Source organism: Zootoca vivipara, chromosome 5 (assembly GCF_965207765.1).
Source record: "Zootoca vivipara chromosome 5, rZooViv2.hap1.1, whole genome shotgun sequence".
NCBI lineage: Eukaryota > Metazoa > Chordata > Lepidosauria > Squamata > Lacertidae > Zootoca > Zootoca vivipara.
The window spans coordinates 36,281,148-36,293,785 of NC_142588.1; the positions used below are offsets into that span (position 1 = coordinate 36,281,148).

Here is a 12,638-nt window from a genome sequence, read left to right on the forward strand (position 1 = left end):
GCTTACGAAGGATTCAACTTCCGAAGATCGCCGCGGAACGGATCGCCTTCGTAAGTCGAGGTACCACTGTGTGTATGTATGTGTATATACATATATATATATATATATAGTAAATTCTAAGTTTAGGGCATGCCAGGTGAGTGCTATAAAGACAGACGGTGAAGGGAAAGTGTTTAGGACACTTCCACTTCACTGTAGAATATTTTTATAAGATAACGCATAAAGTAGAATTTTAGTTAAGAAAGTAAATAGTAAAGAATTTGAACAAGCTGTGGAGGAAAAAGCTGAAAAATTATTTGCTGATAATTTTCCATTTTTTGTATTTTATTTCTTTGATTTCTTGGTATGTTGGTTTCTAAAAGTCTGTTGTAAAATGAGATGAAAATAAGAACTGGACCTTTTCCTTTCTTTTTTTGGAAAGTAATTTTTAAAAAGGAATATAAGCTCATATTGATCTTGCAGTTCTCATATTAATCATTTTAAATTACTTTGCATCACCTTTTCATCACTTTCCTCATTTATAAAATGTTTTGTTCCTGTATTTTTGTTCCATGGATAAAGAGTCAGAAAAAGGAAGCCCAACAGGAACATGTATTTATTTTGAGCTAAATGGAAAACAGAATCTAATAGAGCCCTAATAGGATGCTCTGACGGACAAAACAGCATAACTGGGAGCCCAGTTTGAAACTCAATTTATGCCCATTTGCCCTCTCTAGAAACATTTAATCTTTTCCATTAAGAACTATTATATGAGATCAGAATGTTCAATCTTCTTTGAAGTGATAAACTACTATTTATGTTGGATTTATGTAGTTTTAGCAATATTGAATACATAGGATTCTGATCTTTGCTATATAGAGGAAACAGACTTGGACCCAAAGATACCTGTTTCAGTCAACGGAGGTTTTGATGCAGAGCATTAATGTTGCAATGAATAATAACATGATTGATATCCTGGCTGCTGCTAGCTTGGAAATGGTGGAGTGCTTTGGACGATTTGACTCCGTTTCAGCAAGCCAGTTTTTGGCCCTTTATCAGGTGAGGCAACAACTACTTCAATTAGCTCTTTAGTACCATAATCAGCCAAATCAATCTTAAAAGTATTAAGAACATGTGAATTCAGATGGTGATGTTACTAAATAAAATCATTTCTTTTACGTGATGGTTTCTAGTCGCATGTGATATAATTATTACTTTAAATATGTAGCAAACATAAGTTAAGCCTTGTGCATAACACTTGCAATCGACTATCAGTGGTTCAATGTTTTGGAACATGTATTTTGGGGGCTGTGCACCAGATCCAACCAAATGCCAGATCCTAAGATCAGGCTGACTCAAGTCAACACAGGATTCAACCAAAGTGGGGTGTGGGCATCCCTGGATCACCCTAAAGTTGGGTTGGATCCACCTGGAGTGATCCAGGGCTGTCAAAAGGGGAGGGCAGCTTGGTGACAAGGAGAAGGAGGGAAAAGGAGACATTCAGATAGCCCCCGACCACATGATTAATTAGTGAAAAATTCCTTCTGTCTTCCTAAAACTTTTCCTGAAGCCCTTTCCCATAAAAAATGACTAGCTGAAATCTCCAGTTTAAGCAACTTTTCGATAAATGCTTTGTGCGTTTTGTCTCTTTTTGTCGTCTCCTTAATCTGCCACCACCTCAGGTACTTGACCCCTACTTTCAGTCTCCCCTTAACTTCTGCCCACCCTGCCCCTCTCTGTAAGATCAAAGCAGATCAGTCAGTGGTAGCCAGACACCCATTTTTTAATTTGTCCACCCTCACCCTTCAACCCTAGTGATGTTAATTTAGCTCAACCAATCACTGGCAGAAGCTTTATCACCACCAGTACTATCCCTTCTTTACACCAATAGTTCCTTGGTCAACTATATAAATATCATTTAAACATGCGTGGGGGGGGGCATTTCAGTGAAGCACATTTATGTAGAGATCATTCCACAGAATGAAGCTGAATAGTTGAGAAAACCCATTCTTAATATTTTGATGTCAGGGCTTCTTTACTGTGAATGTAAATAATCACCATATCGGGGCCACTTTGTTTCATGCTTTCTTGAAAGGATTTTCATTAGAAATCTGTTTTAAAACATTTGCCAAACTAGACTTGTATTAAAATGTTGCAGAGTTGTTCAGCATCACTGATGATGAAAAATATCATGCTAGCAGCTACACTGAACACCAGCAAATCACAGCTGGCAGCAATGTTGCATCTGCAGCACCACTTGCAACAAAAAGGAGATGTTACATGCAGTCTTCTCAAAAATGTGGAGCACAGGTTGGCTGCAATCTCAAAGGTAACTTGGTCAGTTAAAATAAAATTGCAATTTCTCATCTAGCTGGGGATCTATAGGACCTGAGAACGATCCCTAGCTGTAATGGAACACCTGTTTGGAGCATATATGATCATTTATTCTCTTGCCTTTACAAATTGTTTGTGTGTGTTGTATATATTGGAATATAAAGCAGGTGAGAGCATTAAAAGTTGGAGGGAAGAATTAAAAAGCAGTGGTAGATTGTCTGAGCAAAATTGGTTATAATTTTTGCAACCTGCTCTGTTTTTTGTATTGTATGTTTTCTAATGCACTGTAGTTCACAGGTGGCACTGCAGAGTACTGTGTTATGACAAGTTGGGCTCTCAGGGCTACTGCCCTACTGCAGCACCATCAGATGGTTAGGAGCAGGAGGGAACTGAATCACTGGTGTATATTTCACAAAAATATGGCTTATAAGAATTCTACAACACAGCCATGCTACTACTTTGACACTTTGTCATGAAAAGATTAAAGCTACGTTTTAAACGGTCTGAAAATTTATTCACTATTACCTTTTTTTGCATAGGCGTGGGGAAATCTTTCCATTTCTCCACAACACTTTAACATCATGAATGAATTACCACCAAATTTTCATGTAATGATTCTCCAGCATTCAGAAGACAGGTATGAATATAGGTTCTCATGTTGGAACTCTTTAGCAATACAGTTGCAGTCAGTGGAGTGGCGGTGCTTACCTGGCCTCCAATCACCACCATTGTTGGGCTTACCAAGAGGGTGAGGGGTAATGCCAGCATGGTGTAAATGTACTAGCAGGAATGCCGGATTGGCTCTGTTGTTGCATTAACACCATGCTGGCACCGCTGCCACCTCACTCCTCTTCCTTCTCACACACCAGAGCAATAGCAGAGGTGATAATTTCAGGAAAGCAGTCCCCCACCAGCCGTTGCTGTTAGAGTAACTATTCTATATGCCATTGCTTTGGTACAGGCATAAAAAGTAACCATGACTGGTTAGTGCAAGTCATAGTTTGCTACTTCATCCTGTTTACGATCTCAAATATCTAATTTGCTTTAACTGGTCAAGCCCTGTTCTCTGAGGCTGTTGATAGAAAGACACCAGCAAAGGCATAAATCAGCTTTTCTCAGCCTGGTACCATCCAGGTGTTTGGGATTACAATTTCTATCATCCCTGACTGGGGCTCCTGAAAGTTGTTCAGCAAAACATCAGGGTGGCACCAGGTGGGAGAAGGTTGAGGTAAACCATGGTTTTAGGTTCTGGTTTGTAGCCAATCCTTCACCATAGCAGTGTTACCCAAATCTTACTCATGTTTAAAGGAAAAGACACCATGGTTAAGTATTTCATTTTTATAGGGCCATGCTCTTCAGCTTCTGTTTCAGTAAAACATGGCGATTATAGTGTAAGCAAAGATAAATAGCTGTGCTTAGCCTTTGTTAGAATCAAACCCACCACTGAACACCTGTCTGTTGCGTCCCAAACTGCTTCTTGGCTGCCTCTGTGCACTCATGTCATTTCAATATCGCTTTGCCACTCCTGTGACATCTTTTCCTTCAGCGGCTTCCAGCAGCTGCTGTGTACCAGCAGTTTTAACTACGGTATATATGGTTGTCTCCTGCACTTCATGTCCTTTCCCACTTTGAAAAGATGGGTTTGAAGAAAGGTGCATTTGTTGTCACATGTTTTAAAGATAAGGTGCTCCCTGTTGGATGACTACAGTTAACAGTGATGGTATTTGAGGATAGTATTTGTCCTCTGGCTTTCCACCATCACATTTTACAGTGGTACCTCGGGTTAAGAACTTAATATATTCTGGAGGTCCATTCTTAACCTGAGATTGTTCTTAACCTGAGGTACCACTCCTGCTGCCGCCATGCCGCCGTCTGCCGATTTCTGTTCTCATCCTGAAGCAAAGTTCTTAACCCAGGATACTATTTCTGGGTTAGCAGAGTCTGTAACCTGAAGCATCTGTAACCCAAGGTACCACTATTTATTTATTTGCATTCGTTTCCATTTTTATTTCAAAGCCGGGAAGCGTGTCACAGTATTTCCGATCTATTATATTTAGCTATGAATGTGAAGAAAGGGGTTTTAAAAAACATGACAGAAACCATCCACCACCCATTTCACTTGAGCACCTTCTCCCAGTTTTAATTGTTTCTCCAAGGAATTCTCCTTTCTGCCCCAGTAAATGCAGGGAAAGTAGAGTTAAGAATCTCAAAAATGTAGCACAGACTTTTTCACAGGTCCCACTATCAGAACACTACCTGCAATTTCAGACACATAAACATAAAAACTATGACCAAACGTTGCTACATACATGGCTGATTCAGAGTTTGCCCACTTCCTTGTTTGCCTGTGCAATATGGCGGCAGCCATTTTGGGGAAGGAGCCATGGATAGAGGAACTGGGTAGAGAGACCGGACAAATCAGGGAGCAGGAGGGAACAGACAAATCAGTTATCCCTTTGTCTCTTCTTTCCCGTTTGGCTACAGCCATTTTAGGAGGAAACCATGGCGGGAGGGGAGAGAGAGATCACAGATTAGAAATGTTCCCATAGGAAATAATAGCAATCATACGCTCATTCTGTAAACACTCACCAAACGAACAGTTTGTGGGAATGCATTGTGTTCAGAAAGTGGGGTGTGCACATACATATAACTTATTATCATTTGAAGTATTGAGGTGGTTAGGTACTTGCATCACATTCAGTTATAAGTTTATGTTGGATAAGAAGGGAATAAGGCATTATCTGAGAGGAAACGGTCTTCTGGAAAATTTGATTTGATTGTTTTCTTCACTAGATCTTTCTTGTATGGCGCACTCCTTGAGAAAATGAAATTGACCAGTCCAAAGGAACAAAAGGACCACAAGGAAAAGGAAAAGCAGAAGGAAAAGAGTGGACAGCAAAAGGAAAAGAGTGGGCAGCAGAAGGAAAAGAGTGGGCAACAAAAAGGAAAAACTAATCAACCAACTTGTAAGCATTTCTAAGAAGTGCAGATTCAATTATGGTTCTCTTTTGTTGGGCTGGACTGAAACTTCACACATGAATATTTGGGGCAAAAATGTTCTGTTTTTGAGGGAACCAAATTATGCCCTTAAGTAATTAAACGAGTAATTTCGTTGTTCCCGCAAGGGGACAATGACAATAAAGATATCTTATATCTTATAAGAGCCCTCTTCCACTTAACTTTATTTGCTTTGTGATTGGCAGCAGCTCCAGCTCCACTTTCTAAAGTGCACCTTCTAGTTGGGAACAGTATTCTCAGCCAGCTGGAGGATCATGTCATGAGCATGATGAAGTCCCAGTGCCACCTACCCATTCAGAGTGAGGACACTTGCTCTCCCCTCAGTTTCTTGCTGAAACATGGAAATATTTTTCATGGCTGCCAAAAAACCTTTAGCCACAGGTAGTCTTGAGTAGAAATACAACTCATCCTGTGGAATTAAACCATTTGAATTCCCAGTGAAGTGTTAGGTTGGTACCCACAGTGAAGGATTAGGATTGAATCATGCCAGCTCCATGACTCATGCCTCCCCAATGAGTACAGTGGTACCCTGCAAGACGAACGCCTCGCGCAACGAAAAAATCGCAAAATGAAAGCGTTTTGCGATTTTTTTGGACAACTCGCAAAATGAAGCCGTCTATGGCCGTGCTTCGCAAGATGAAGCAGCCTCGCAAGGGGAAGGGAGGCTGCTGCTGCCGCTGCCACCACTTACCTTTAGGACTCCACCTTTAGGACTCCGCCGGTGACGTCCACGGCCACCACTTCTGCCTCCTGCGGTGGTGCTCATGGTGGCCTCCGCAGCTCCGGCCTTGCCCTCCTCGGTGGCTTCTACGGCTCCGGCAGGAGCAGCAGCGCGGCTCGCCAGGCGGCCCTTGGCAGAAACAGCGGCAGCGCCTGAAGGAGCGGAGGCTGCGCCGGGAGGAGACCTTGCGGCTCCGGCCTTGCTTTCTCCCATCTCTGTAAATGGCTTCCGGACTCCTTCCAGACCCCTGGCCCTCCTCCTGCTTCCCCCTCCCCAGAGCCTTGAAGACTTTTGGCCGTGGCGGGTTAGTCGGCGCCTCTCTCTTTTTGCGCTTCTTTTTTCCCCATAGGAATGCATGAATTAAATTTCAATGCATTCCTATGGGGAACCGTGCTTCACAAGACGAAATTATCACAACACGAAACGACTCGTGGAACGAATTAATTTCGTCTTGCGAGGTACCACTGTAGTTATCTTGGTTCACAAAGGTTATAACATCACCTAATTTACTTAACACCACTACCACTGCTGCAATAATTCATGCTCTCTCGTGCCTGGATCCTTTCTGTATGCCTGGATATGGAAAATGAAGATGCATTGCATGTTTAAAAAAATTACAATGCATTGCAAGTGTCAAAATGCTTTTAATAGGTTTGTATTTTAATTTACTTCAGTGCAGGCAAAAATTGTGCGATCCCAGGTGAATTCTAATACTTTGATGAATTTGCTGGAGAAGGTAAAGGTTTTGAAAGCTGAAAGGATGAGGCGTCTTCGGAGACAAACATCACCAGAGAGAAGCCATGAAGACAAAACTGAGTTTCAAAAGCTGCAAGAATCAGTCATCAAAGTAGAAACAGGAAGAAAAAATACTGTAAGAACTGCATTTGTTCATATTGGTGTTTTCACACCTGATGTACTGAGATAGTAGAGTAATATTTAATAACTACTTTTTCCTCTTGTGAATACAGCGTAAGTTGTTGTCCATAATAGTGTCAACTAGTACCCAGACAGATAAGCGGGGTATAAATAATAAAATTACTATTTTTATTATCCCTAGGGCATTGGTCTTCAACTGGGGAGTCTGTTGTGGAGGTGGGGAGTGATTAACAAAATCAATCTGGGAATTTCCCCTCAGTCACGCAGTTTAGGACATTCCACACCTCTCCTCAGCAGAGTTTCTATTTCTTGGAGAAAATTAAGGCACTCACGTAAATGTAAACTAAGCTTTAATAATAAATAATAATAATATAATATATTTTATTATTATGAATATAATAAAGAAATAATAAGCAAAATAACTATAATGAGAGAAACTAAATACAACAACAGGAGGCAAGTCTGAGGCAAGAAAACAAGAAAAGACAGTTGGTCCCTCTTATTTGAAACTTAATGGAACACAATGAAGGGAGGGGCCAATTCCGGAGCCCCGCCCACCAGATATCAAACATTCTACTGATCAAATTAGGCTCCAGGGTTTTTATTACAGAATCAGAACTAGGTATGTCATCTGATTCTTCACACTGGTTCGGATCCCAATTTGATGCACTCATCACCTGCACCATTTTGCTTCAGTTCCCACTTTGCTATTTTTAACTACGGTGCTCCGAATCTGGCCTTTTAACTTTTAGAAAATAATGTTGTTATTAATGGCGTCCTAATGAATACTATTATAATGTTATTACAAAAATACGTGCATGGGACTCAATGAGGCAGAAGTAAAAGTAAATACAAACTGGTCAAAAGGAAATCCACTGCAAGCAAGACTGCTTCACGAAGAGAGCAGCCAAGCAGACTACAGGCCAGTACAATGCTTGGACTGCCTGTAGTCAGGACCAACCATTGGGTGACAGCCAGATCTAAATTAAGTCATAACGGCAGCACTGCCTAAATCCTAATTAAGACAAACAATTAAAAATTGTGTATCCAAAAGTATGCTTTGGCTAAAGATGGGTCCCTGCTCCCAACAGGTTGATGGCTACTATTCTAGTGGATGTTTTTATAAATACAGTATTACAGCTATTGCATCAGTGTTTTCATTAGAGAACACATTATCAAATAAAATAACACATACATAAAAAATAAGGTGTAACGTTGTTTAAAGGTGATTGTCCAGTTTCGACCTGGGATAGTTTAAAAGTTACTAAACTTCCATGACTGTTCTATTTCTATTTGGCTTTTCAATTGTCCTTTTTGTCTTTGATATTCTTATGCCTTCTAACTATTTTTTAAAATAAATTAATCAGTCACTGTTTTACTTTATATCATAGGAAACAGAAAAGGAAGATGAAGAACATTTTATATCAGAATTCCAGGGTATAATGAGAGAAGTAGAAGAATATCTGAAACCTGTTTTGTCACAATTTGATTTCTCTGAGCTGAGGTATTTTTTTTAATGTTTTCTCTTAAGTATTTGTTACATATCTTTAGGCACCAGGCAAAATCATTCCTCTTCTCCCAGGTCTTTGGCTAATTAAACAATCTCTGTCCTTTTAAATAGTGTGGGGAGGTTAGTATTTTGTTTGTTGTTATGATGTGTATTTTTGTGTTTTTATACTATAAACCACCCTGTGACCCTTGGATGAAGGGTGGTATATAAAATTAATAAATAAATGTTGTTCCCAGCCTCTGAAGCAATTCTGATATCACAGTAAAGGAAGCTGACAAAAGCACAGTTGTTTTCATTCTGAACAGATAGAACTGCAAACAGTACCCCATTTTATAGACCATTACAAGAAAAACCTGTCAAACCTAATGAAAGAAATTTCTTATAGAAGTGCAGGAGCAAATCTGCACCAAAAGGGGCCTTCTGCTTCCTCTGAAAAGACACATGTCAGACAATCTTTGGAACCTCATTTTTTCAGGCCTTGGCAGTGTCACAGTAAGGTATCTTTGTTCCAGTAGCCACTACTGCCAGTGATGTGCTTGGTTCATCTTGGTCCCTGTAGCACCTGCTGCCTGGAGGTAGAAGCAGCATCTGTAATTTTATACCAATTTACTCAGGTCATCAGAACCATCAGAACTACGCATGTCTATGTTAACCTTAAGTAAAACTATGAGAATGTGTGTTTCTCTTGTATGATAAAGCCAGGTGAGTACTGATTTTCCTATTGCGGGTAACATGAAACAAACTGCAAGTATTTGATTCCTGTTACTGTTCTTTAAAAAATTATATGCTGTACAATATTTTTAAGACCTGGTCTTTGCCTCCTCAGGCCAAGTCCAGCAGTCTCTCCAGCTGATTCAGGAAAAGGTAAAGGTGATGCAGGTAAAACTAAGGCAGGTGACTCAGGAAAAGGCAAAAAAGGTAGTCCAGGAAAAACTAAAGCAGATGGCTCAGGAAAAGGCAAAGGAAATGAGGCAGGGAAAGCAAAAAATAAAAAGGAGAAAGCCAGTACAGCTCCAGGTATGTCTTAAGCTCTAAAGCATATATATATAGTGTCAGATTATCCAATAAAGTTATCTTCTTGATAAATAGTTAGCTACAAAATTTCAAAATATAAAGTATTGTATTCTCAGGTTTGCATAAGTTATCTCTGATTTTTGTAATTATGCACTTTCGAAGGCAGGTTGTTTTGTTTCTAGCCCATCAGTAGATATATTTAACCATGATGACAAACCATTGCATGCTTGTGAATCCTCTTCCCCTTTCCCAATAGTCCATGCATGTTGGGAGGAAAATAGAAATTTCATTTCCTGGTTTATGCAAACCATAGGTTGCTCACAAACCAGAACCCCAAATAATGGTTTCATCCTATGGTTTGAGCAAATGACAGATTTCTAGGTGTGGATGAGGCAACGAACTATGGCTTGCCTCAAACTAGGAGCAGACACTTCTAATCTCCTCTCTTTGCATGTGCAAGAAGCAAGAGAGGAAGTGTGCAAACCCAAGACTCAGTTTATTGTGCTTGTATGTAGCCATTATATTTGGGTGTAGAAAGAAATGTTGACTTCTGATTAATATATGGCACTGGCTCCCTCCAAACCAAGAAGTCCTATATTCTGCATGATTTTCCCAGGGGCTTCCCAAATGTGTTTTTTAAAAAGAAAAAGAAAGAAAAAAAAGACTTCATTTATCTCTTCATCTTAATTGAGGATGAAAACAGAGTCAGTTTATTTGAGCAGAAGAAAAAAATGCTTCCCATTTAAGAACAGTTGTTATTCTTTCATTGAGGATTATTTGTCTTCCCCATTTTTCCTACATTCAGCTGGCATTGAAGATATAGGAGAATGCATAATACTACTGGTGGACAAATGTCTTTTGGAATTTCCTTTGGAAGGTCTGAATATCTTTCAAGAAAATACAATAAGTTCTGTGTCCAGAGACTTTTCTCTCCAAATGTTCTACAACCGCTTGCGTAAAGACGAATCAGGTACAGACATGTTGATATATATTTGAAAATATAATCTTAGATAGATATAGACTTTGAATCCCTTTGAATTTTGATGATAGTTGGTATCAAGATAAAATATTTTACATTTCTGCTTAGGGAGCAGCCTTGTACCCCACCACTAATTGTCTCAGCTTCCCTTCCAGTTCTACAATTCTACAGTTTTATGATTCTATTATTCTTATTCTTATGTAGAGACTCCTGTGAAAAAGTCTTGTGGTGTTTGAACCTGTGTATACAATTAATGTTAGAATGCAAATGTTGGTTATCAGAAGAATTACTTGTAATAAGCCTTCAGACCATCTCTGTAATTCACATATATTGATGGCCATGAGAAGTATGTCAATCTCTGGAAAACATTGCAGGGATTGGGGAGAGGGTGTCATATCTTATTCTAAGGATGATTGTGCTTTTAACATTTTCAGAAAATGAGTTCAGAAAGGGTGGTAGAAGAGAATCAAAGCTAAAAGGTGAACAGAAAAGGGGTATGAAAGTGGTAAGTATATATTTTTGACAATATCTGATGCATTTCTAAGCTATATCATAATGCCCTGTTAGAGATCCAAAAACTCTGCAACTTTCAAATAGTTTTATTTTAACTTTATTATGCATATTAGTGAAGCAGTTGTATAATGCATTGTGTTTGCATGGATCCTTGTTTCGTCTTGTTATACCTTTTGTTGCAAAACAAGACCTATAAACTTCACAACTTCTCATTGTTGATCATAAATTCCTGCTGCACTTCTGGAGAAACAGCACACGTTGATATTCCTTGCGAATACTTTTAGTAATAAAGTTGCCTTGAAAAGGGGATCAATAGTCTGTCCCAACCCAATAGATAATATAGGCAGTTGTCAAAAATCTTGGGAAATTCTTCAAGGGTGAATATAATTCTTCACTCCATCCTAGACCCTTTCAACCAGGAGTGGGGGACCTGTGGACTTCTAGATTCTGTTGGACTCAGAGACAGTCCTACCATTAGGCACAGTGAGACAAACACCTCAGGCGGCCATCAGGAGTGAGATGCTGGGAAATAGAGCTATGTGTGCTAGGCAGCCTGATCTTCACACCCTAAGCTAGACTACTATCCTTGGGAGTGGCTGGGGAAACGCAGCCGGATGGGTGGGGTAATAATAATAATAATAATAATAATAATAATAATAATAATAATAATAATAATAATAATACCCATCACTGGTGCTGAAGTAAGATTCGGCTATCAGTCCAGTAGGTTCTAGAACATGTAATGGAGGAAGCACAATCTAGTCCTTCAGCTCAGGCATCCAAATGGTTGGCCAGCTCTGGTTGGACTCCAGCTCCCATCACCCTTAGTCAGGGATGATAGGACTTGTTGTCCCACATCTGTAGAACCACAGATTGTCCACCCCTACTTTAAACAGCAAGGTCTGAGACATGGAGGCTGTTTGTGTTCTTCCTCCTTCCCCTCCCCTATGCATTCCCATTATTCCCAAGTCATCTTAGGAAAGGGACTACAATAGGAGAATACTATCAATAAAGTCCTAAGAAAGATGGGGGGGGGGCGGTAGCATATAATTAATTTCTACCTTGGACAGCAAAATAGTGTGAGCAATCCCTGTGTGAGAAGTAGTGTTGATCAGGAAATTTATTCATATTACTTCCCCACACTCTGACATGATTTTTGTGGCCACTGGGATCTTCCACAAAAGTTATACACAGTAGCATTTTCCATGTTATTATGACAAAAACAGTGTTATGCAGTACTGATGGGTCCTACTTAGGATTCCAGTCCTGAGCATGCTTGCCAGAGAGTAAGTCCCAATGGAACTTATTAGACTTTCATTCTGAGAAAAAAAGTTAAGAATTGTGCTGTGGGTGTTCTTTCATACTAAAGCTAAGACTGTTTCTTATTCAACAGCCTAACCTTAACCGTGTTCTGCCACCCAACTGCCTTCCAATTGATATACATAATGTTAAATGTATCCTTTCAGAAGTTATTGATTAGAAAATGGAATACTTAAATCGTGAGTTTTACATCTGAGCTGCCCGTTTCCTTGAGCTCAGCAATCGAGCCACATCACTGCTACTGCATGCGTCAATTACTGAATCGTCTTCAGAGCTAGGAAAGCTTGTAGGGCAATCGGACTGACTTCCCTATGCCAGCTACTACTACTGTTGTTGCTACCAAATTCTGCAGAAATGCAAGTGTCAAAGTGTTT

General features: G+C 39.8%; 1 protein-coding gene across 6 annotated transcripts in view; it reads left to right on the plus strand.

Moving 5' to 3' along the window:
* CFAP46 (cilia and flagella associated protein 46) overlaps nucleotides 1–12,638 on the plus strand; it is an 84,030-nt gene that overhangs the window by 63,325 nt on the left and 8,067 nt on the right. For 3 of the 6 annotated variants that reach the window (XM_060274838.2, XM_060274837.2, XM_060274836.2), the window contains exons 45-54: nucleotides 859–1,038; nucleotides 2,138–2,308; nucleotides 2,853–2,950; nucleotides 5,107–5,279; nucleotides 6,727–6,923; nucleotides 8,320–8,432; nucleotides 9,265–9,455; nucleotides 10,258–10,422; nucleotides 10,866–10,936; nucleotides 12,338–12,398. In XM_060274838.2, coding sequence (XP_060130821.2) covers nucleotides 859–1,038; nucleotides 2,138–2,308; nucleotides 2,853–2,950; nucleotides 5,107–5,279; nucleotides 6,727–6,923; nucleotides 8,320–8,432; nucleotides 9,265–9,455; nucleotides 10,258–10,422; nucleotides 10,866–10,936; nucleotides 12,338–12,398 — 1,420 coding nt within the window. Of the gene's footprint in view, nucleotides 1–858; nucleotides 1,039–2,137; nucleotides 2,309–2,852; nucleotides 2,951–5,106; nucleotides 5,280–6,726; nucleotides 6,924–8,319; nucleotides 8,433–9,264; nucleotides 9,456–10,257; nucleotides 10,423–10,865; nucleotides 10,937–12,337; nucleotides 12,399–12,638 lie in introns of those variants that run through there. The other 3 variants (XM_060274839.2, XM_060274840.2, XM_088670392.1) reach the window with 3 other exon arrangements.